At 37.2% G+C, this 25,786-nt stretch overlaps 3 protein-coding genes and 1 long non-coding RNA gene across 14 annotated transcripts in view; 3 read left to right on the plus strand and 1 right to left on the minus strand.

Annotated features, from left to right (window-relative positions):
* LOC131301130 (uncharacterized) overlaps positions 1 to 3,468 on the plus strand; it is a 30,336-nt gene extending 26,868 nt beyond the window's left edge. For 3 of the 4 annotated variants that reach the window (XM_058327299.1, XM_058327300.1, XM_058327301.1), the window contains 2 exons: positions 574 to 647; positions 2,223 to 3,468. In XM_058327299.1, coding sequence (XP_058183282.1) covers positions 574 to 647; positions 2,223 to 3,217 — 1,069 coding nt within the window. In that variant the 3' untranslated portion in view covers positions 3,218 to 3,468. The remainder of the gene's footprint in view (positions 1 to 573; positions 648 to 2,222) is intronic. The other variant, XM_058327298.1, reaches the window with a different exon arrangement.
* The window catches only part of LOC131301151 (uncharacterized), a 99,217-nt gene that overhangs the window by 65,736 nt on the left and 7,695 nt on the right, over positions 1 to 25,786 (plus strand). The window contains exons 1-5 of one of the 8 annotated variants that reach the window (XM_058327329.1): positions 15,604 to 15,782; positions 15,942 to 15,998; positions 16,779 to 16,900; positions 18,141 to 18,197; positions 19,520 to 19,878. In XM_058327329.1, the coding sequence (XP_058183312.1) occupies positions 16,825 to 16,900; positions 18,141 to 18,197; positions 19,520 to 19,662 (276 nt within the window). In that variant the 5' untranslated portion in view covers positions 15,604 to 15,782; positions 15,942 to 15,998; positions 16,779 to 16,824 and the 3' untranslated portion in view covers positions 19,663 to 19,878. Of the gene's footprint in view, positions 1 to 15,603; positions 15,795 to 15,941; positions 15,999 to 16,530; positions 16,665 to 16,778; positions 16,901 to 18,140; positions 18,198 to 19,519; positions 19,879 to 25,786 lie in introns of those variants that run through there. The other 7 variants (XM_058327330.1, XM_058327331.1, XM_058327332.1 and 4 more) reach the window with 7 other exon arrangements.
* Positions 11,997 to 14,467, plus strand: LOC131301126 (pentatricopeptide repeat-containing protein At1g08070, chloroplastic-like). Its single transcript, XM_058327291.1, has one exon. It carries the CDS (start codon positions 12,184 to 12,186, stop codon positions 14,032 to 14,034), a length of 1,851 nt encoding a protein of 616 aa, XP_058183274.1. The 5' UTR covers positions 11,997 to 12,183; the 3' UTR covers positions 14,035 to 14,467.
* LOC131301161 (uncharacterized) lies at positions 20,663 to 25,408 on the minus strand. Its single transcript, XR_009191174.1, has 3 exons — positions 23,761 to 25,408; positions 21,500 to 21,646; positions 20,663 to 20,934 (listed from the first exon to the last, which is right to left on the minus strand). It is a non-coding gene; the product is annotated as an uncharacterized LOC131301161 (long non-coding RNA).

A 25,786-nucleotide genomic window follows, 5' to 3' on the forward strand; every position in this document is an offset into this window, starting at 1 on the left:
TTCACATTTTAGTTTATTTCTTATATCTGTGTCATTCAATTTCGTGAGGATTGATTTCTTTCACCTTGTATTCGTCATGGGATTGCGATCATTGAAATAGATTAATGTTCTCTCCAAATTATATATAGTACAACAAATGGAGGTGTTCTCTGATGATATGATGCTTTTCCCTATGGGAGTATTTGTACGTGCCACAAGAGAAAACTCAGTCCAATTTTTAGCCTTTTTTTTTTTTTTTGCTCGGCAAAGAAAACATTTTATTAAACTCAGTCCAATTTTTTTTTTTTTAGCCTTAATGCTAGCTGCAGCAAGCTAGAGTTAATTAATTAGCTTTATATATATGCTGCATGTCGTTCTCTAGCTAGCACTACTAAAATTAATCTTCCTTAAATCCATATATTTATTGTTGTTTCAAAAAAAAAAATGAAAAAAAGAATCCTTATATTAGTCATGCATGCACAAACAACCCGTCAATTATATACTATATTGCATTTCTGATCTCATGTGTTTGTAAATCTTTCAACCTTTTTAATTGCAGTGAAAGTAATTACATATATATTGTGACTTTCGTAGGTTTGTTAACGATACTATGTTTGATCCTATCATCATTGTGGCTATCATCACAGGCATTACAACCGTCTGGAAAGGTAAGGAGAAAGAACAATTTGTGCAATTTGATAATGTCATGTTCATTATATACAACATCAATAATATGGATTTCGTTTACAATTGGAAGGGGGATCTTGGACTGCCGCACGTACGTAGCTTATTTTCCTTTTATTTGCATTGTTAGTGATTTTTATTGTAAACTTTGGTCGGAACATTTGATCAATTTTTCACATTCGTCTAGTTGGAGAAATAAAATAAAATAAAATAAAAATTTATGGACCAAACTCGAAAAAAGTTCACAAAAGGACAGAAATAAGCCCAAGTAGATCTTCTTTTGATTACTTTTGTCTTTCGATTGAGGATTTTTTTTAATTTTTGGTCATAATATTGTTGATTAGTACTAACATTTTCAATCGCCTCGTTAAGGTGAATAAGTAATCCAGAAAAAGCACCTAAACCTGATGATATTCCACAAAAGGCATAACATAATCCAAATCAAATAAAATAAGTCAACCCAGCCGTACTAGCCTCCACTTTCTCTCTTTTCTTAATTAATTAATTAATTAATTAATTACATGGTAGTATTTCTCTATTACATTAATATTTTCTTCTACAAAATAAATATCTCCCTAGTCCTTACTATATATCTCCCTAATCCCTAAGTTGGCCTAACCTACCTTCTTTATAAATTGTATATCAAATAAACTAAACTAGTCCAATATCAAATTAAGTTTGAATACATAACATCAGACATCTTTATAAATTAAGGATTAAAAATAATCACCTGCCAGTTCATCCCACGGGATATATATTGAATGCTCATAGTAATTTTGGAACCAATTTTAGCTAGATATTCTAACCATGAAGGCCTTCTTAATTACAGGTACTTAATAAAATGGATCCAACAAATTAAACAAAATTGCTTAACAAAACCACCTTGCATTGTTTAGTATAATAATAATAATAATAATAATAATAATAATAATAATAATTAAGGGGGACTCCTGGAGCTAGCTAGCTGGCCTCTGGCGTCACTGGTTTTAGTCAGAGTATTTTTTACAAGTCCAGTAAAAGACATGCATATATACATCATGCGAGACAAAATTTCAATTTGTTTCCATAGAAAGAGGTACTTGAAATGCCTATGTTTCAATCAAAGAGTACTAAAAAATGAAATTGCCGCCAAGCCAACATTCATAAGTGCACTATTAGAGAAAGGGAAGAGGGATTAAATTAATTTTATGCATATTAATTTTGAGTTCTGTTTATATATATAGTTAAAAACATTCATAAGATTGGCTGGTTGGTCCTCGAAATTAAGCCTCGACCAATGACCAACAATTAAAATCTTGGATTGTTGGCTAAAATACCTATAACCTGCACCCTCAACTAATCTCGTATGCGCATGCAGTTGCAAAAACAACTTGATATATCGATGGACATTTAACGCGGGTGCTTTTGTTATATAGTCTCATTCATGATCATCATATGTCTGTATAGTACTCCTATACTAGTGCTACTTCAAGAATGATGGTGCTGGAAATTTAATTTACAAGATTCTTTGATAAATAAGGAAATAATCATTTTCTTATTGACCACTTTTATTGGAGCAGCATATCTAGATTTGATATCACAGAATAAGATAAAGGTGATAGAGATCCATCATCTGGTCCAATATCACAATCACTGTGAGAGGCAGAGGCAGACGAAAGGGTACGAGGTCCGGGACTTCTACCATGGCATACCACGACAATCGGAACGGCAGGTCCCTGCCATTGTACGCCAACCGCAACCGCAACAGCAAGTCGCTGGTACGACAACCGCAACGGCAGGTACGCCAACCGCAACGGCAGCGACTATGCAACAACTAGCTACTACTACTACTGATAGAGCCTTGTTGAATGCAACGATGCAATATCACGATCACTGTGAGATGCAGAGTCAGATGCAGACGAAAGGGCATGAGGTCCGGCACTTCTACCATGGCGTAACACGACAACTGGAACAACACGTTGCTGCTGTCGTACGCCAACCGCAACCGCAGCGGCAGGTCGTTGGTCATTGCCATTGTACGACAACCGCAACGGCAGGTCGCTGCCTTTGTACAACAACCGCAACGGCAACGACGATGCAACAACTAGCTACTACTACTACTGATAGACCCTTGGAGAATGCGACGATGCAATATCACGATTACTGTGAGAAGAGGCAGACGAAAGGGCACGAGGTCCGGCACTTCCACCACGGCGTACCACAACAATCGGAACGGCAGGTTACTACCGTTGTACGCCAACCACAACACCAACGGCAGGTCACAGGTCGTTGTCGTTATACAACAACCGCAACGGCAGGTATGCCAACCACAATGGTAGCGACGATGCAACAACTAGCTACTACGATTATTGATAGACCCTTGGGGACTACGACGATGCAATATCACGATCACTATGAGAGGCAGACGAAAGGGCACGAGGTTGGGCACTTCCACCACGGCGTACCACGACAACCGCAACGGCAGGTCGCTGCTGTTGTACGCCAACCGCAATCGCAACGGCAGGTCGCTGCCGTTGTACGACAACCGCAACGGCAGCAACGATGCAACAACTAGCTGCTACTACTACTGACGGACCCTTGGGGAATGCTTTCTTTGTGTTTCTTCTGCTGTTGGAATGCTACAGTATCTTTGTGTGCTTCTTGTAGTTTGAATATGCATCCGTTGCTTTAATGCTTTCTTTAATGTTGTTCCGTTGCTTTAATGTTGGTTGTAATTTGAATATGCATCCGCGACTGTAGTTGCTTTAATGTTGTTCCCCGTCTTGTTTGTTATTTCAATTAAATGCAGACTTTGTAGGAGTTAAATACCCAGACTTATTTCTATTTCGTAATTTATGTTTTTTGTTCACTACCAAAAAAAATGTGTGAGAGAGTGTAAGATAGAGAAACCCAATTTCTAAGAGCATCCACAATGTAATAATTAAAGTTAAAAGGTTACTAATGTTAGCAATGTGTGCTCAAAAAAGTAATTATATTGTAATAATTAAACTTAGCAACCTCTTAGCAACTTAGAGCATCCGCAATGGTAAAATTGTAATACAATTGAGTGTTTATAGGGCCGGTTCATATATTTTCGAGGCTCGAAGCGAATTCCCTATATTGAGCCCCATACATATTCATGAATATTTTTAAAAAAGGATAAGAGTACAAAAATAACCAAAAAAAATCAAACTAAAAAGATATAATTAGAGCATCCACAGTGGAATAAGCAAAATAAAAAATTGTTAAAGTTAGCAATATTTGATCAAAAAAGTGTTCACATTGGAATAACCAAATCTAGCAACCTCTTAATAACTCATCAAATTTTGGCTCTTTAATAATCAAAGCTAGCAATATTTTGTCAATAACCAAATTTTATCTCTCAATTAAGTACACCAACATTACACAAAAACCTTCTCTCTTCTCCTCTCTCTCTCTCTCTCTCTCTCTCTCTCAACAATGTTTTCAAAAAATAATTTTAAAAAACTGTAACTTTCAGATTTTTTTTATGTTTTTTCAGAAACTTTTTTTTTTTACAAAAAAACAAATTTTTCAAAAATTTTAAATAACTATAAGTAAATAAAGTGTGTTTTTCAAAAATCTGTTTTTGAAATTTCAAAACTCTTTTATAGAAAACTGTTTTTTTACACAAAATCTGTTTTTAAAAAACTGTATTTATAGTTTTTAAAATTTCAAAACTATTTGTGTAAATATAATTCTTTCAAAATTTCTCAAAATTATATTTACAGTTTTTAAGTGAACAAAGTGTGTTTTTTGAAAAACTATTTCTAACATAAACTGTTTTTTTTTTCCTTCAAAAACCGCTTTTTCAAAAAATATGCGTGAAATAAGGGAAAAAGTTTGGAGGGCCCATCGGTTTTGATTATGGGCAAAAATAACCAATGTGGAATTTGACATTACTAACTTTAGCAACCTCTAAATGAATAATCAAAATCTGATGTGGCATGTTTTAATTATTCACATTTGCTTATTCCACTGTTGATGCTCTTACGACAATATAAATGTAAAAAGATAATTTTTTTGAACGGCAAATGTAAAATGATATTATTGTAAGAGTTTTTGAAGAAAATAACATACAATTGTGTATTTATTTAAAAATTTTTTCGCACCCCAGAAGGGCCAGAACCCCCATTTGGCATCACATGGCCGTCACATTATTTAATTGCAATGGCCTTGTCTTAACGTAAAAAGGCGTTTGTATATATCCACCAATACCACCTCAACTTGACCCCACGCCGCACTACTTCTACCACACCGCCCTTTAAAAATTCCCAACTTGCAGATCTGGTTTCATGGAGGAGATTTCAAACAATGGGTAATGCCACCTCAACTTGATCCCACGCCGCACTACTGGTTTCGTGACGACTGAGGAAGGATGATCGACCAATGGGTAATGCTTTCTTTACGTGTCTGTGTATTTTTTTTAAGTTATTGTCCTTTTGTGACATGAGTAGACAGTAGACTTGTGATGTGCCCGCAGCACTTCAGGATCCTCGGATCCACCGAAATTACGGCCTAATTATAAACATCATACGAATGTTGTACGGGCTGTTAGGAGTTGAATCTAGAATCCAATTCAAAAACCATCGATGGTGGTAGCCTGAATAGCAAGGTATGCCACACCCCTAGCGGAGGCTCGGATTCGAGTCTCCCTAGTGACAGGGGTGGTACGCATGTCATTTTGTACTTAGGTGGTGTTGTGGTGACGATCTGTTCTCACGTACTGTAACTATGACTCGAATTAGACATTCAACTGGTGGGCAGGGAACCCCTATGGTCAAGTCCAATAGGAGTTACTACACCGGTCGTCCCCTCCCATCCTTTTTGCAAATTAAAAAAAAAAATCAAAAACTGAGTCAGAGATGCAAAATGACCATTTTGATACACTGAGCTGTTAAACACTTTTTTTATGCTCCCTCCTCTGCAAATTGGTCGCTCCCTCGGAAAAATCAGGCAATTTTAAAATAAAAAAGCTAAATACTTTGTGCGTAATGCTTAATTTTTTTTTTTTTTACATAAAATAAAAGAACTCATCAAGTAATTTTGTGCTAAGCAATTCAAAAAAATTATGGATGGTCGTTCTTTAAATTGTTTTTAAAAAAATCTAAAAATTGCACAACTTTTCATAGCGGTGAACAAGCTGGGATAGATGGAGTAATCACTGAGCAGGTTCAGATTCCATCCAGTTTCCTACTATCCATTGTTGTCCATTTAATGGCTAAGATTTACTCTGAGAAATCCAAGGAACCCCATGATGCCACATCCAATCTTAGTTTTGCTCTGAAACAGCACTACCAATTTGCTAACGGAAAAACCCCACTCAACGTGGAAAAAAAAAATTCTTAAATGGGCATGATTTTGTGGTGCCTATTTTGGATCCCACAAAAATGATTTAAACGCAAGTTATTCTTAAAATATTTTTTATGAGTTCTTTTAAAAAATTAGCTCAATTCGATATCTGTAAGGGTTTTTTTTTCCAGTATTTGTAGGGCCCTACAAATTTTGAGCTACAATTTTGCTTTTAAATATGCATGTATATCCTGGAAACATGTAAGTTGTCATTCGAGTTCCCACACACTAGCCTTTTTTTTTTGAAAGGATCACAATTTTATAGAAACTCAAGAATGATTTACATCTTTGGAAATCAAAACTTCCACAGCAGGTGGTAAACATCCTGCTTGAAATGCAAAATTTCTATCAACACAAAAATCTGCTAAATCGTGAGCAACTCTATTTAATCTCCCTATTACACCAAATGAAAGACCATTTCCTAGTCTTGGCCCAAGCTCTGATATCATCCACAAAAGCCTTGATTTCCCACGGACACGGAGAGTTTTGGGCCCTTCGCATAGCTTGTAGTACAGCAGTGGAGATGGACTACAAAGAAGTTATCTTTGAATCAGATTGTCTAGCACTTATGAACTGCTTCAAGGATGATAACTCTCAATGTCCGTGGGAAATCAAGGCTTTTGTGGATGATATCAGAGCTTGGGTCAAGACTAGGAAATGGTTACGCTAACGGTTTTCATCGTTTTCAGGAGATCCATGAGAGGGATGGAAATCTTATGGCCAGAGCTTGATGATCGAAGAAATGGATAAATTAGAGTTGCAAGTTTGTTTAATTGCTTTTTTCTGCTCTTGCATGTAGACCTAATAAAGTGTGATTAAGACTTAATTTATGTTGTAATTAATGGTTGTTCAAGGCTTTACACACGTGGTGGTATTGTAATTTGTGTGCTATTGCTCGCTCTAGACAGCTTTGAATTTAAGTTTACGTATTACTATTTTAAGTTTTGGTAAAGACATCCCTAAAATTATTTATGAAAAGGACTCAAATGTGTTTTAGAACTCATTGGCAGGTTGTGTGCCTAATCTACGGATTTAGCTCTAGCTAGTTCTTTGCAGGTCGCGATCAGGCTGTGATTTACTCTCAACGAAATTGCTGCTTTGGTTATCTTGATGATTTGGGGTTTGAATCGATGTGTTCGTTGTGCCTCGTCCTATGGGGGTTGTGGTTGTGGTTATTGTTCAGGTTTGTTCGTTTTGATTTTGGTTTATCCCATTTTGTAGGTTTGGCTTCATTATCACTCGTAATTGGGTATCTTTGAGATATAGATATTTTGTCTTTTTATCAGCGATAGTCGGTATTTTAGAACAATAGTAGTGCTACAGGTACCGATCGGTACCGTAGGGAAATCGCAGGGACGGTCGTGCCGGGCCGTCTCCGGCCACCGGACGGCCGATCCGAGCCGTCCAAAAATTCTAAAAAAAAAAACAAAAGGGCCTGCGCGAGATTCAATAGTAGCCGACACGTGTAGGGTGCTCGATCCAAACACTCCATTTTCGTGTATATATATATATACAGTCCGAATCCAATGAGGGGTCCCGCACGGTGCTACCGTGCGGGACTCTCCTTTCCCGATCGAATTGCGACGATCCGAGCCGCTCAAAGTGATCATAACGTGATTTTAAGGGTACTCGTGAGAAATCAGCAAAAAAAATGATCGGGAAGGGCTTGATCCAAACAGTTTTTTATTGAACGGTTCAGTAAAAAACTGCTCAAATCAAGCCCTTCCCGATCATTTTTTTTGTTGATTTCTCGCGACTACCCTTAAAATCACGTTCTGCGCACTTTGAGCGGCTCGGATCGTCGCAATTCGATCGGGAAAGGGGAGTCCCGTACCGTAACGGATCCCTCATTGGATCCGGACTGTATATATATATGAAAATGGAGTGTTTGGATCAAGTAACCTACATGCGTCGAATGCCATTGAATCTCGCGAGGGCCCCCTCCTTTTTTTTTTAATAAAATTTTTGGACGGCCCGGATCGGCCGTCCGGTGGCCGAAGACGGCCCGGCGCGGCCGTCCCTGCGATTTTCCTATGGTACCGGTCGGTACCTATAGGATTTTCGTTAGAACAATTAGATTAGAAACTTAGAATAGGAGTATAGGAGTTGAACTTCTCACCTCCTTCTTCTGGCACCTAAGTGCGCTCCCGATGTTGTTGACTACATTGATCTTAGTAGCTACGCCACCCACGGAATTTTTTCTTTGCCAATTGATCACTTTATTCATGAATTCATTAACGAAACATCTGACAAAACTTCGCGTTGAGCCCAACTCGAACAGTCTCCTTGCCAGGTTACGGGAAGTTCAATTGATAGTGCATGTTTGGCCACAACATCGGCCATCCTATTACATGTACGCGAGAGGAACAAAATTAAATTAACAAGAGTATAAACAATTAACTAAAGTAAATCACTGATGACAGCTTCCATACTGCCTTTGACTTGGTACTTCCCTTGCAGCATCCTCTCTATACTTTGAGCATCTCCTTCCAAAACCCAATTCATCCTTGCATAAGAGTTTCCCACCACTGGAGCCAACCTGAACCCCAATGCTTCAACAACTTCCCCTGACTTTGCTCTTGGAATAGGAATGGCCTCTAAACTTTGAACACTGCCACTCATCTCGGACTACAAAACCCACGCCCCCTTTACCTTTGACCGCATCGAAAGGACCATCAATATTGATCTTGAGACCTCCCTGAATCGGTGGACTCCACGATTGTGTCGGATCCTCCATTCCCTCTCTTCGCTCATCCCTTGATTTCTTTGTCGCTGTACAAAACTCGTTAAACTCCTCCACCACTTTTGCAGTACTGATTCTCGTTTTATCCATCCAAGACTTCTTGAATATCCAGTCATTCCTCGCCTTCCATATATATGTGCCATGTTGCCAACATAGCAGCGCAAACAGGCCCAGATTATTCCACTTGTCCTTGCCATTTCCCATCGCTACCAATCTGTTCCACATCTACTGCTGAATAGCCTGTGTCTGGACACAATAAACTTGAACATTCTGTTCGCCCTGAAGTAATAAATCACTAGTCCCCGTAAAACTTAGAACCGGCATGGCTACAGTGAACTCAGCAATATTATCCATTTCGGGTTGCGTCCGGATTGGACCACAACTTGATTAAGGAATGGCCCTTCAATTCGAGATTCAGATGAACTCTTCAAATCCAATGTCTGAGTAAAATGCCATGCTTCAGCACCACTAGGGAGCAGCCAGCCTTCTTCACTTGCTAAGGTCCATATCTTCACTTCCCGATTCATTGGACCCTGTCAACATTCTTCGAAGCATTATACAAAGTAACACATCTGACAAACAAGCTTGTTGAAAAAAAACATTTGAAAGATATTAAGAACTCTTAAACTTGGGATATGTTAGGTCAAATTTAATTATTGCAGCACCGTCAAAATTCTTTCCATCCAAATCAAGAATGCACTTTCATAATGGTACACTACCTACCATGCCATTCGAGAAGGGGCAGAGATATGTCAAAACATTGACCTGAACTAGCAAGGTCAGGAAACCTACTCAATGAACTTGTTAAAACGAAATAGATTAATGCGAAAGGATGTACCCCTGTCATGAGAACAATGTGATCTGGGATGAGGAGCAGTCAAGAATGTAACAGAATTAACAGGCTGAACCTGAACCCAAAAGAAATTAGATCGCACTATCCATATGCAGGAATACAGGAATTGGAAAGATATTAAATTATTTCCAGTAGTAGTTACTATTAATAAAGCCTGAACATACAAAGTGTAATGTAACGAGAGAAAAGCACTTGAAATTACAGCAGCCATTGTTTCAGCAACAAGCTCTGCAGTCTGCACCTTTTGGTTTCTTTGAGCGACATGTCAGTGGCTTTGAAGATCCATGGCTGCGCTTGCCTAGTGTTGGTTTTTGGCTACCAGTATTCCCTTGTTGAGTTGCAAATCCATTTCCGCTGCCTGTGCTAATGTCACATAAGTGTTCCTCCCACAGTGTCATTGAAATCTGATATAGGTGAACACTCATCATCACTAAAATACTAGTTTCCCTCGGATAGTTAGCATTTAGATCCTTTGCTGAACATGCCCATCCACCAGTAGCTTGAACATTCCCACACACAATTGCTAGGTCGTCTAGCATCTCAATCTTCTTATGTCGTAAACGTTTTGCATCTTGATTCTGGATTTGCTGAACATGCCCATGCATGGGGAATGCTTTCTTTGTGTTTCTTCTCCTGTTTGAATGCTTTCTTTGTGATTCTTCTCCTGTTTGAATGCTATCTTTGTGCGTCTGTGATTTGTTTAGCCTATAAATAGGCTTGTAATCTGAATATGCAAGTATGCAAAATAAAAGTGGCCAGTCAAAATGTGTGAGACAGTGTTTGAGAAACACAGTTTCTCAGTGTAATACAATTGAGTGTTTATGAAATACAAAGTTTGTGAGAGTTAGATTGATACTCCTTTGTTTGCATCAGTTCAAAATAATTATCCTTCTGTGCTTTCTTTCTTTCTTTCTTTCTTTCTTTTCTTTTTTTTTTTTCTTTCTGATGGAATGCTTTCTTTGTGTGTCTGCATTTTGTTCGAAATAATTATACTTTTTCTGTGACATGGTCACGTGTATGTATGTATATATACACACATGATTGTGATATTTTTCGTTTTGAGATTTTAATTGGGAGATAGCACACAATTGATCAACTGGGGATGAGTGTTCAGCCTCAGGGTTAATGGACAAACATTTTGAGAATCACAAAGTTGACAAACAAACAGGATATAAAAAAGTCATTTTCAAATGCGTATGAACATAACTTTCCATACGCCATATAAAGAAATGAAAACGCCAGTGGTAGTGAACCTTTGGCTACCAAAAATGTACGAATGGTGTGTGGGGGTTAACTTTTGAGTCCCACACAAATAATCCAAACCGTTCAAAAATTTTAATCTAAATTTTTAAGTGACCTTGTACAAAATTAGCTCAGTTGAAGTTGTGTAAGTGGTTGATCAAATCTTTGATGTTTTTATTTCTGAGGGTTAAATAATGGGGGACCCACCTTAAAGTGGCAGCAACACAAGTTTTAGCTCTGAGCCAACTCTAACTGATTGGTGTGCTTGGATTTTTATTGATTTAATTGATGCAGAGCATTGACTAATGTGTTTAAAATTGATTTAAAAATGTTACTCCCTTCGTCCCTTTTTTTTGTGTCCAGTATTCTATTTTGGGCTGTCCCTTAATAAATATTCATTTTGTAAAGTTAGGGGGGTAAAAGTTGGTGTATTTTCTATTTTGTCCCTAAAAGTAGATTTTATTTTGAAAAATTAGTGAATAAAAGTGTAATGATGATGGGTAAGTAGGGAAAGTGGAGGAAAAAGTTGATGTGAAAGGTGTAATGATGATGTCTTTTTAATAAGTTGGAGTTACGAAACAGGACACTTAAAAAGGGACGGAGGGAGTAGTTTTTACAATCTTACTCTTTATGTTTAAATTATAAAGCATGTAAGAGGTCTCAATTCAACACATTCCAATACTGCGAAATGTTATGATAATTTAATCAATGTTGGTCGGCATTTTGGTTCCTATATAAATTTTGGTTTAGCCAGGGCAGAATCAGTTCATGGTCTGCCCAGAGACACAATGCTCGGTTTGATTAGGTTTAATTTGGTTTACTCCTTAATTATGGACAATCGTTTATTTTCTTACCTTCAAGAATGAAATTATTAAAAGTATGCTAGAGACACATCGGTGTGGCACACCTCAGTCATACCTCTCTCACATACAGGTGCAGCCCCCAAAATAGTGGGCCCCACCTGTATGTGAGAGAGGTGTGACTAAAGTGTGCCCCACATGATGTGCCCCTAGCATCTTTGTAAAAGTATTTGAGTAGGTCCCACCTGTATGTGAGAGAAGTGTGACTGATTTGTGCCACACATGATGTGTCCTTAGCATTTTTGTAAAAAGTATTTGGTTAGGAATCTATATTAGGCTAATTCTTCTCAGGGGCCATTTGGTTCACCGGAATGGTATAATAGGATTGCAATATCATTTTGCATGTTGGGCCAGTTGGCCCAATTTAGGTTCAATCTACATCTATCAGTATTCAAATTTTTCGCATTTTTATTTCCTTTCTGAAAGAAATTCATCGAACAATTTCAAGTGTTGTTACAAGGGATGTCAAGCTAATGATCCTCACCTCCTTCAACAGAGCCAGTTGTACAAAACTTGAACCCATTTTGTTTGCTGTCTCTCACTTCCGTAAAAACTACCACTCCCTTCCCTTGAATCCCTTTAACTACCTTTTGAACTCTTGTTCCTCTCTTTCGGACCTCAAGCGAATCCATGCTCTTGTTCTCGCTAATGGGTCTCACAGAAACCTTCTGTTATCGACCAAACTCATCACCTTAGCCTGCTCCTTGGCTCCAAAAATGGACTATGCACGCCAAATGTTTGATGTAATGCCTGAAAAGGATGTGTTCGTTTGGAACAACCTGATTCGAGGCTACGCCAATCTGGGTCCTTGTCAAGAGGCCTTAATGCTCTATAGAGACATGCATCGAATTGGGTTGTTACCGGACAGATATACTTTTCCTTTCGTTTTTCGGTCATGTGCAGTCCTCTCGGCCTTGAGGGAAGGGAGGGAAGCACACTGCAATGTAATTAAGAACGGGTTCGATCTGGATGTGTTTGTGCAGAGTTCTTTGGTTACAATGTACTCACAGTGTGGGGAGACTTTAAGTTCGGAGTTAGTTTTTGGGGAAATGGTTGTGAGGAACATAGTTTCTTGGACTTCAATGATTGCGGGGTATGTACAAAATGGGCTTTTCGAAAAGGGCTTGGGTCTTTTCCGAGAGATGATAGCTTTGGGAACTCAACCAAATGCAGTCACGCTTGTGAGTGTTCTTCCTGCCTGTGCCGGTTTGGAGTTTTTCAACTTGGGGAGTTTGGTTCATGGTTATGCTGTTAAACTGGGGGTGGACTCGGATATTTCACTGACCAACACTTTGATAGCTTTGTATGGCAAGTGCGGAATTGTAGATACTGCCAAATGTTTGTTTGATCAGATGCCTGTCCGTAGCCTAGTCTCATGGAATTCCATGATTGCTACCTATGAACAGAACAATGCCGGTGGGAATGCAATCCAGCTCTTCCATAGAATGGAAATCGAGAACGTTGAGTTTGATTATATCACAATGGTGACTGTCATATCAGCTTGTGCTAATTTGGGAGCACTCAATACTGGAAAATGGGTACATGAACTTGTGAGAAGCAGAGGCCTAGAAACCAATGTTTCGATCGCAAATGCTTTAATCGACATGTATGCAAAATGTGGGAACATAGACTTGGCCAGGGGTGTTTTCAACAGTTTTCCTCGTAAAAGTGTGGTATCCTGGACTTCGATTATAGGGGCTTGTGCATCTCATGGGCATGTGGACGATGCTCTTAAGTTCTTCTCAAAGATGAAAGAAGAAGAAATTATGCCAAACAGCTTCACTTTCATGGCTGTTTTGACAGCTTGTAGGCATTCAGGTTTAGTAGAAGAAGGAAGGAAGCATTTTGAAAGCATGAGAAAAGATTACTCAATAGGACCTGGTTTAGAGCATTGTGCTTGTATGGTGGATCTTCTTGGTCGAGCTGGCCAATTAGCAGAGGCTTACGAATTTATTCATAGCATGCCAAGTGAGCCGAATAGTGATGTTTGGGGAGCTCTGCTTGGTGCTTGTAGAATCCATGGCAATCTTGAGCTAGCAGAGATTATTGCTGACCGACTCTACAGATTGGAACCTCAAACTGTTAGCTTTTACGTCCTTATGGCCAATATGTATGCTGAAGCTGGTAGGTGGGAAGATGTAGCAAGATTGAGAAAGTTGATGGAAGAAAGAGAGTTGAAAAAAAAGATTCCCGGCCATAGTTTTGTAGAGGTAAACCAGACGTTTCATACAATTTATCAAGTTCAGAACCACAGCATTCCTAAGAGGAAGCATATTCAACTGGGTCATATTCATCTCAAACACAGCAGCTCCAGAACCTACTGATGTTTTCACAAGCATTGGTGTCCTAATGAATATACAATCTAATGCTTAGGACGCCAGATATGAATACTTTGTTTCTTGTGAGCAACGATTGGCGAAATCCACATATGAAAGATCAAGGTACGTGAGTTGATTGGCCTATGTTCTAGATGGGATTCGGATGGATAAACAATCAGCAGTTTCCTAATGGTATATGGTGTCCAACAATCCCATTGCTGGTGGCAGTGCACTTAAAGTCGCAATAGCCACTTGGGTTGTAGGCAAATTGAAGACTCGTTGAAGTGAAAAACTCTTTATTCATTTTTTTCACTCTAAGCAAGGAATTTATTCTCTGTAACTGAAATAATGGAAGCTTGTAATTTTTAAACCTAAGCTTATGTCATTGATGCAGCTTTTTAACTCATATTTATCCTTAAATTTGGGTTTGTTCATTTAAGTACTGCTCTGTGTCAAATGATTGTTTCACTCAACTTTTTAGCCAAATTAAAGAAAAAATTGAGAAGATTAAACTTCGTCAGGAGAGAAGATTTTGGGGATTCTGTGGCACATATGTACAGTATTCCTATGATTCTTAATTTGGAGGAACTCAAAAAAGTAGGGAGATTTGTTTTTAAGTTCTAGAGTATCATTTACTGATTATCTGTCATTATCAAAGAAGGAAAGATTGACCAAACTTTTCGGGGGCTTTTTGGCACAGTTTTTTTTGGTTGTTCTCGCTTAATCTTACAACATTTGGATCAAAATTTTATACCATGTTTTTTGTCTTAACGAGAGGAATAAAAAGAGTATAAAAACATATACCGGTATTGAAAAAAGATCATCCAAGAAGACGTAAAAGACCCAAAAATTTGACTTTTTTCGATTTTTTGGGTCTTTGTGGTGTCTTATACAATCTTTTTTCAACTTTGGTATGTTTTTGCACTTTTTTATTTTCCTCTTGTCGGGACAATAAATATGGCATAGAAATTTGACCCGAATCTTGTAAAGTACAAGAAAAAAAAAAACCAAAACGACCATGTCAAAAAGCCCCTAAAAAGTTAGGCTAGACTCAATGGCATGGATCGACAACAGCGGAGCCATTGGGTCGAAAAATTATTTGGTGGTCTTTGGATACCGTCACCTTGTGCCCACCACCCTTTTCCACCGCACATATTTATGGCGGTCCCCCAAGACTACTGAATAATTACGCGGAGATGTAAAAGTTGATTTCAATGGCCATGCAATATTGCCACAAAAAATATCCATTTCAGTATAATTGTGACCTCACTAAAACTTCCAAATGGCCCTAAATCGACAGTAGTTAATATCTAATTGCTCCAACAAATCATTAGATAATATTATAATTGAGGTTATCATACGTAATTTAATTAGTATTTAATTAGAAGCTTTTCTTTCGATTATCAACTCTCTCTTTTTTTTATCAGATCTTTCGATTATCAACTGGAAAAAGAAAATCTCTACACGGTTCTAAGCTTTTGGCTCACAAGATTACAACTGTCACCTGTGGACTGGTGGTTGAATTGCCATTTTTTTTTCCCACGGTTGAATTGCCATTGAGGCAGCTAATATTATACTACCCTCTTTCTTTCACGCAGACCAACTGGTAAGAGGCCTCTGTTCCCTTTTTATAAGGATCATATCAGTTTGTAATTGTTGATCTTTTGCCAAACGAGGAAAAAAGTACTCAAGATTTCTGGTTTCTTGGCACTACAACTTGGTTTCGCCCCCTTTGTCTATGCACGTGCCTTTGGGTATGCGTTTGAGTTTAGTTTGTCTCTGCTTTCACTGGATTAGTTCTTATCTGCATTCTTGCCAAACCATGAAGCTTACTCTCATTTCCTGTGATTTATGTATATGGGGCCTATGTGCTGTCTTTGTGGGTATTTAGTATTTTTGTTTCCTATGTGCAGGGGAGTCGTGATCGTCGATCAGAGAACTGTGTAGCCGCTTTCTATAGCATCTCAAGAGTAAGATATCAGCATTTTTGCAATTCGTATATAAAGTTCTCAAGTTGTTAAGTTTTGTCCAATTTTTTCTAGCTTTTCTCCCTTTTCAACATATGTCCGAATTACATTCTTTTCGATTTTTATTCAGTATATTTTATTATCCAGATCGTCAAGTTCTTGGCTTTGGAAATTGGGATTTTTTTTTTTGGGGGGTGTGTACAGGGAAGAAATCTACACTAGCCTTATCTAAGAGGGTAGAGAATGGGACCCTACAGTGAGGATTGAACCCAGGATCTTATCCTGGTAAAGGGAGCACCTTACCACTTGGCTACCCTTCATTCTCGTTCATCAGGATTTCTTTCACTTGAATGCGTCATGGAATTGTGATCATTGATAATAGAATTGGATAGTCATTCATTGTCTCCAACTCCCCCTACTAAGATTGCAGCAACGGTTAAAAGTGAATGATGGTTCAAAATTAAATCTTCAAGTACCACAAAATAGGACATTAAAAGCATAACAACCTTCAAATTTTGAACGGTCGTGGGAAGTCGTATGGATAAGACAGCAGGATGTTCCTTCTTGTCTGATCATGATTTTCCCTTTGGTCGGATTTGGCTGGGCACCACAAGGGAAACATTAATCATTTTTTTCGCTTTAGTGCTGCCAAGTTATTATCTTCATGCGGTCTTTCTCTAACATCAAATCTTCCTTAAATTCATATCTTCATTCTGCAGAAACAATCCATCACTTACGTTGCCTTTCTTCCAATGGTTTTGTAACTTTTCAACCTTTTTGCAGGGTGAAAGTAATTGCATATTGTGACTTTCTGAGGTTTATCAACACTATGCATCCTACCATCGTCGTGGCAATCATCACCGGCATTGCCTCCATCACTGTAGCTTTTCTGCACCTTCTAACAGGTCCTTCTGAAGACGTACTTGATATTTGCCTACCGTTGCTTATAATTGGGTCTGTGCATGTTGTACATCTCAATATTAGTTCAAAAAAATCTAGGGTTTATCTTGCTTAAGCCATAAGCACCTGATAATAATAACCATGACAAGCAACTTCACATAATTAAGCTAGTCTTAAGGTTTCAAACAAGTAACTTGTAATCACTTCCTTGTTCATCACATAGGAGGAATGGTCGTATTATTTATGCAGCCAAGTTTAGGTAGAACCAACCATGAAGGACTACTAAGTACTAACAATGTATCGAACAAGACAATATTTCCTTAAATAAACCTTGCACTATTTAGTATTGCAAAGGTAGACTCAGCTCAGTATGTCCCAAACCAATAACTTTAGCCAAAGTTTTACAACCCAAAGTCATACAATTAAAGAACAAAATTTCAAGTGGTCTCCATAGAAGAGGCCAAAGTGTAAAAGGTTCAAAAAATCAAAATGTAACTTCATCGAAATACCCCACTTTTTACGTTTTGTACCAAACATTCATAATTGCACTAAAAGAGTACAAACCATACCAAAATTGGAAGTAGCCTTTAATCTTTCTGTTTATGAGTTCCTGATATGAATGGAACTCAACTTGTTCAAGTACTTAGTTATTAAAATGCAGTAACACTTTTATGGGCGTTATTTTTTGTTTCCCAATATTGTCGAACTTTTCCAAATTCTTTTGTCGTTTCCCTTACATGTCTAAAATGTTTCCACTTCCAAGCTAACCAAGACAACATACCAAAATAAAAAATAATAATTATCATTGCGCACGGTCTCATTATCACTTTCAGCTTTTTTGCAGGTGACACATCACATCTATCTTTACAAATTTTTGGGTTCTAAATTTAAAAAGATGTGCTAGTGATAGATTCTTGGAATAAGAGGCAGGAAAATTCCTCATGTCAACTCTTGGATTTTTCAATATTCAACTTGTTTTATATCACTTCGAATCTCAGATTTTTTTTCATAAAAGTGACCTGAATCTCAGATTGTAGGCTGAAAAAATCATAACCAGCCTCAACTAATTTTATATGAAGTTGCAAAAACAACTTGATGGACATTAACACGGTTACTTAGTCTCATTCTGGTGGAGAAATCATATGCCGTTGTATACTCCTACTTCAAGAATGATGTGCTGCTAGTTTACAAGACTCTTTGATAAACGAGTAAGGAAATGACTATTCATTTTTGTCCATTTTTCAGCATTAAAGGAAAATGGTGACAAGAAGAAGAATGATTCTAGTCCGACGACACATTGGGGTAATGCCTCTTTTTTTTTTTTTTTTTTTGTGTGTATGTGTAAATTTTCGTGTTTAATTCAAAGTAATTAACCTTTTGTGACATGAGTGGACTACATTTTAGCTTCGGTCTTCCATGTTACAAATGATCAGCTACTAATCAAAAATCACAAAAAAAAAGTACACGATTCATTTTCGATCCTTGATTCCAAACGATTAGCTGAAATAATGGAGTGTCGGCTTTGATATTACGTTCATAGACCGCTACAGTCTTTATTGTTCACATACATATTGTGGATATCTCCAAACGATTCATTTTTGATCCTTGATTCCAAACGATTAGCTGAAATAATGGAGTGTCGGCTTTGATATTACATTCATAGACCGCTACAATCTTTATTGTTCACATACATATTGTGGATATCTCCACACGGCCATATTATGGCTTGACTCCCTAGAAATAATAGGCTGTGCTATCTAATTCCTTCTTTCCATGAAGTTCTCTTTGAGCTTCTGTATTATAGTTTCAGAGACCCCAAAGCCTCTCTCTTGCTGCTAAACTGCTTCCCTTTTTTCTTCGTTGTACTTTGGATCCTTCGTGACTGATGGGTCGACCACTCTGGTGAACCCGCATCGACTCTATTAATACTTTCTACATGAAAACTCAACAACTGTATGGTACTTCAATAGTTTGACTGATTGAAGAACATATATCTAATGCATGATACGACCTATTTCTTTTCTTTTTGCGGGTTTAGCCTGCCAAGAGTGAGAATGCAGGTGAGTGACGATGAGGGCCTGTTTTATTTTGTTTTGTTACTTTGTCTTGTGGCTGCTATTTTTCGTCGTAGTATCAGTTCCTAACAAGAGGGAGAAATTAGATATGAGCCAAGTCCTATGAAATTTCAGAAAGGCTATATGCCCAGAATTTTCCACAACATGCTCAGAAAGTTAGCTGTACGATGCATATATATTCAAAGTTGGCTGCTTTCTTTACTTGCCTTCTTTTTTTTCCATCTTTTTCCGTGTATGTGTCCGCTATCCTCGTATGGACTTCAATAGGAAAATCACATGATTCCCTACTTTGGTTTCCAAGAAGGAAATATTTACGAGTATATGATCCAATGAACTTAGACCAGAAAGACCAAGATACTTCAGAATGATAGTGACAGCTAGTCTGTTTTGTGTATTATTTAGTTGAAACAAATAAGTATGGAAGAATGTACCCTAACGGCTGAACTTCGAAGAATGAATTATTATGGCATCTTTTAGCCCTGATCTATTGGGTAATCTTACTTAAACTTTGTTTTTTTTCTTTTTTCCTGTTTTGGTCTCGTCTTGAAGATGGACCAGAAGTCATCGCGCAACTTCACTCACTTGAGAGAAGGATGGACAGAGTGGAGAGAAAGGTTGGTAGACTCGAAACGGAACACGTACTTCAGGGATGGAATGGATATGAGGAGGTAAATCAAAAGATGTTGAAGTAGAGGTTTCTTGCATTTATACTTGAGCCATGGGCTCAATTTTCTCCATGTGTTTATATATAGAGATACAAATCAGATTGACACTGTCATGCTTCGAATCTTGCGATCCTATTTTGCACTTTGTTTGCTGTTAAATCTAGTATTCATGTATACTTTAGGTGCTGCTGGAATTCTGAGACTATTTAACAGAATTGAACTACTTATTTCGTGATAATGAAATGGTAACACAAACAAAGCAGTACCAGACTTCTGGAAAAACAGAAACTGGAATGAAACATACAAATGCCGATTGTTGATTGAGGCTAGGGTTTTGACAATATCTTTAAGCCAAGATTCTTCTTTCATCCTATGTGCTTACTATTAGAGTTTGTCCCGCATTGGTTAATTTATAACCTCCAAAACTAGTATATGAGCCTAGGCGAACTCTCCCCTCGTAACCAATTGGTTTTGAGTTAGATGTTTTAACACTTGCAAAGTTTTGGACGTCTGTCCCTTGGTATACAATGATCTCTTACTCATAGAAGCAACACTGCATTTGGTGTGCTCCACAAACCGAGAACAGTGTATGTACTTTCTCTGATGAATGACTAAGAAATGTAGGATTCCAGACTTCAGTAAAGTGCAAATACTGTAAAATTAAGCAGGGAAACGAATTATAGAAGAGAGCAGACATCTCTCCACGTCAAAATGAAGATTGTCGTGTTACCTTCTTGTTTATTCGACGTGATAGGCCAAGTCCGTAAGTTCGCGTTTGTGGTTGGAGTCTAAGTACTACTTTGCATGCATGAACATAAGCGGAGGTGTGAAGGCGCCTTCAAAAAATGTTCTAAATTACTAGTAAAACGTATGATAGCGAGAACCGAGAATGAAAGCATTGAGTGAAGATTGAGAGGACAGCGTCTTGCCAAAAGAATATGTGACTTGGGACGGACCAAACACAGACTATAGAATCAATTCTCCTATAGCAACCATTTTTTAAAATTTTTCAGGTTAAATTCACAAATTGAATGAAAACACAACGTGCAAATTTATTCCAATTACATGTAATTATGGTTCTTACTGGCAACAATTTCACATAGAAGCAAGATAAAATAGAGGAGCAGAAAAGTGGTAAAAGTTTCAGATTACGGAGCCATTCACATCTGAAAGGCACTTCATTTTTCAATAGGCCTTTTTCTTAGCTTCCATTTCATCCACCAATCGCTGAAATCGATCTTCCATCTTTTCAACTGTATTTAGCCATATATTTAGCTGTATATTTAGCTGTATATCTAGCTGCACAAATTAGACACACATATTCAATCGTTTATCTAGACTTGCTTTTTAATCTATGAAATGTTCTATTCAGCTGAAATCACAAGAAAAATCAAGAAGTAATTTGGTTAGGAATTTGTAGATTAGGCTAATTCTTTGGATGTGCATTTGGTTCTTTGGAATGGAACAGACACAAGAATAGAATGCAGGTTGCAAATAGATTGTTTCCCATTTCCATGTTTAGTTGGGCTTAGTTGGGGATTTCCATTCACATTCCTCTTCCAGTCTCAATATCCTACTTGCTTTTATACACTACATTTTGGTGTGGCATAGTGAATTTTAGTGTGACATTATGCGTACTCTCTCCACCCCTAAATAATTGTCCAGAAATTTTAGGGTTATATCTTGGATAATAAATTTTTTGAATTGTTTCACACCATTTAAATAACTCATTGAATTAGTACGGAAAATTTTGAAAAATTATCCATGAAATCTCTATAATACTGAAAAATAAGATGTTTTTCCGTGATTGAATAATTGGCTAAAAATAAAATAAAACCTAGAGTAATTGAAATATATAATGGACCTGTCACATAGGCTACAACAATTGTTGCAGCTGCAGCAATGATTGCCGTGGTCACAGCGGGTTCCATCCTCTAGTGTTGATAGACTTGAGAAAGTCGTTCTCGTCAAGTTTTTGAGTATTTCCTCAGAATATGTAAATCCTTTCACCCTGTAGGAAATTTGACAAGGGACAAGAATATTAGTATTGTTCTTATACAAGGTCTATAGCATTGTAACGAGAAATTGATTTTTTTCCCCTCAAGCTAAAGTCAGTAGCGGTAAGCTGTAATTATTGAGATTTAAACCCCAATCAAATACATGATAGTACAAAATCCCTGCTATTGGGCTACCACTCCAGGCAACTTGCATCGTTTGCTCATTCATGAAGGATGGATATATGTTTTAAGAGAATTTCACGAAGATTCACAAGTTATTACATCAAAATCCGAATCTTATCTGAAAACTTTTTTACTTCAAAAAATTTTAGCAAAAAAAAAATTTATATTTTTCAAAAAAATACAATTTTTTTTCAAAAAAAAATATTTTCCGAAAAAAAGTAAAATATAAAAATACAACTTCTTAAACATTTTTTTTTCAAAATAAAAAATTTACTGATTATTTTTAAAAATAATTTAAAAATAAAGTTCGGATTCGGATCGATATCGGATTTAATCCGATCTGATCCGATCCGTATTTGGATTACCGGATCGGATTATCGGATCGACGTTATCGAATTCGGATCTGCATTTGAATCGAATTTTTCAGATCGAATCCGGTCCATTGACAGGCCTATTTGTGTCTTTCTCAAATAGGCATTTGAGGAGAGGAATATTTTATTACCAGTTGGAAGCCTATGAGTTAAAGAAACAGAGCATACACAGAGTATTTAGCAATACTATTTCAATTACAAAAATGCTACTTGCACAACCGTTATATATATAATTGGCTCCAAAAAACTTGTCATATGTTTAAAATAATGTATGATAGTCTCGCTTCTAGCACTACCATTTCTTGAAAAGAAAAGAAGGCTTTGGATTTTTATGCATTTAAAATAAGTTGGGGCAATTTTAGTGAGGTCAAAATAGAAAAAGGGCGCTGCTATTCGCAGCCCTCTATCTTCTCCCATAGCTCGTTAAAAATTTTCAATTATACTCGACAATTAGTTACCAAAATTGAGATATATTTTCAGCATTCAATTACCGAAATATAATATTTTTTTCAACAGCTATTTACTGAAAGTGTATGTTCGGCAGTTGTTTACCCAAAGTTGAACATATTTTCGACATGTAGTTACCGAAATATAATCTTGTTTTCAACAGCAATTTACCGAAATGTTATTTATGATTTTCAACAACCATTTATCGAAATGTAGTGGGCTATGGAAGAAAATAAAGGGCTGCGAATAGCGGCGCCCTAGAAAAATTTGGTTGCAAAAAAACTAATGTTTTGGTGAAAAATCAAAGTGAGTGGAGTCAATAGACCCCACTTGTCCTTAAGTGCCCCGCCCATGATAGTACTAAATAGTATTAATAATTCTATAACCACACTCATTTTACACATCCAAATACACACCCACACACATTGCACATTTTAATGTGTGTGGAGCCTATACTCTTGTATTTATGGGTGTGTATTTGGGTGTGGTTCTAGAATAATTGAAACAAAAATGCTACACATACAACAATTATGTAAAACACAATATACAACTAATCTCCCACCATCCATTGCTATAATAAATGGCCAGGATTCGCTCAAGATCTTCCCCATAAAAGTTAAACTTTTCCTTGGAAGAGTTTTTATAAAATCTAGACCGTCCAAATGCATCTGGACGATCAGAATTACGCACACAACTAACACAACGGTTGTGCAAGTAGCATTTTTGTTATACATAAGGCAACCAATATAACAAGTCTTTGATGGGGTTATTATACTTCATACTAATTTAATACTATTTGAAGTAAATTATATACATAGAAATAAGGAATTAGAAAATAATAATATTAAACTTCATGCTAATTTAATACTAGTCAAAGCATTATGACAATTTTTTCAGTTCTAATAAATACGATTTATGATTATTGATTGGGCCGAAACATAATATTTAAAAGCTAAAGGGGTTGACTGAAATTTTAATAAAGGTACTGTTCCTGCCGAGAAAAACAGAGGAAACCCACTGGTTTCGGCCGTGCGACATTTGGTTCAATTTCTTCCACTCCGGAATGTTAAAACTAATACGTAAGCGCATAATATATTTAGGAGAGAGTAGGGAAGTAATTAATCTACCTCGATTCCGACCGAAAAGCTTAAAACGCGATTTTTGGATTTTCGGCTAAACCGAGAAGACAACGGCTCCGAGAACCCCAGGGCTGACTTCGGGTGATTGGGGATTGGTTTGGAGGTGCTCGTGCTCGTGCTAAAGCTGGTATATCTCGAATTGGCGTTCGGGTGTGTGAAAAACCGAAATCCACCTAAGTTTCTCTCTCTAAATCACCATTGTGCTTTTGCTCTCCTCTCCCTCTTTCTCCACTGATTTGTGCGTCTGTTTTTGGATTTGGAGGGTATTTATAGTTGAGAAAGAAGATAAGCTCCATATTAATTTTCGCACTCTCCAAAGTTGACAATTTGGAGGTGTGAAAATCAACTCCTTGTGCTGAAGACTTTATGAGCAACCCCACACGGTTTGATTCCCATTTAACTGGGACTCGAGACAACGCAAAACTGCGTCGTTTTGAGGCGACTGATGGTCCCCCTTTTTGCTCTCCTTTATCCTGTTCAGTACTCTATAAATAGGGCAACTGCTGCATGTTCAAATGTGAAGAAACGTCTCTTATTGTACTGTGTCCCCTCCTGATTGGGAATTTGTGGTGGAAGTGAACCATCTTAAATGTGCGCGTCCAGCCTCCCCAAAGTTGATAATTTGGGGTGCGAAAATCAACTCCTTAATTCATAGTGCTGAAGACTTTTAGCAATATATTGAGCAACCCACACGGTTTGATTCCCATCTTAACTGATTGGAAATTTGTGGTGGAAGTGAACCATCTAAATTGTGCGCGTCCAGCGTCTCCAAAGTTGACAAGTTGGGGTGCGAAAATCAACTCCTTAATTCATAGTGCTAAAGACTTTTAGCAATTGAGCAACCCCACATGGTTTGATTCCCATCTTAACTTATTGGAAATTTGTGGTGGAAGTGAACCATCTTAAATGTGCGTGTCTGGCGTCTCCAAAGTTGACAATTTGGGGTGCGAAAATCAACTCCTTAATTCATAGTGCGGAAGACTTTTAGCAATTGAGCAACCCCACACGGTTTGATTCTCATCTTAACTGATTGGGAATTTGTGCTTTTTTTGTTTTTGTTCTTATTCGAATTTTTTTCGCTTTTGTTATTTTATAATAAACTTTTGTGGATTATTGATTCGTCTAGATGAGAAGAATTGAAAAAATAAAAAATTATACCCAAATATTTATGAAAATATCCAAGATAAAGTCCAAATATCCCAAAAAAAAAAAACCCCAAAATGCCGGCTTTATCTTGGATATTTCAAAAAATATTTGGGTAAAAGTCATAGTAATTTTTTACTTTTCATACTAATCGAAAAACCACAAAAATTAGGCTCAAAACGAACAGACTCGAAAAATTTGTTTTTATATACTCCCTCCGTCCCTTTTTTTGTGTCCAGTATTCCATTTTGGGTTGTCCCTTAATAAGTGTCCATTTTGTAAAGTTAAGGGGTAAAAGTTGGTGTATTGTCTATTTTGTCCCTAAAAGTAGATTTTATTTTGAAAAGTTAGTGAGTAAAAAGTGTAATGATGATGGGTAAGTAGAAAAAGTGGAGGAAAAAGTTTATGTGAAAGGTGTAATGATGATGTCTTTTTAATAAGTTGGAGTTACGAAGCAGGACACTTAAAAAGGGACGGAGGGAGTACTACATTTGGTGGGGCGTAGTGAATTCTCCACACCCAAATAATAGTCCATTTCGGACGGTCTCTTAATAAGTGTCCATTTTAAAAACTTAATGGGTAAAAGTTTGTACAATTACTCGCTCCGTTCCCATTCTCCGTTCCGTTTTCTTTCTAAACTTTCCTTTTCAAAAAGAATGTAATTTCAAACTCACATATTATGAAAATGAAAAATAATTTTCCAATTTTTTTTACATTGTTTAAAAGATCTCAATGAGATCTATCAAACAAAATTCATATTGGTAGGAAAATTATTTGCGTAAACACATATTTTTTTAAATTGAAATTACCTTCTTTTTCAAAAAGAATTTTTAAAAAGAAAGTGGAACACCCAATAGTTTCTCGTTCTATT

Source organism: Rhododendron vialii, chromosome 9a (genome assembly GCF_030253575.1).
Source record: "Rhododendron vialii isolate Sample 1 chromosome 9a, ASM3025357v1".
Lineage (NCBI taxonomy): Eukaryota > Viridiplantae > Streptophyta > Magnoliopsida > Ericales > Ericaceae > Rhododendron > Rhododendron vialii.

Excerpts from the sequence above, each read along its gene's own strand:
- LOC131301126 (XM_058327291.1), top strand. The coding sequence starts at position 12,184 with ATGATCCTCACCTCCTTCAACAGAGCCAGTTGTACAAAACTTGAACCC.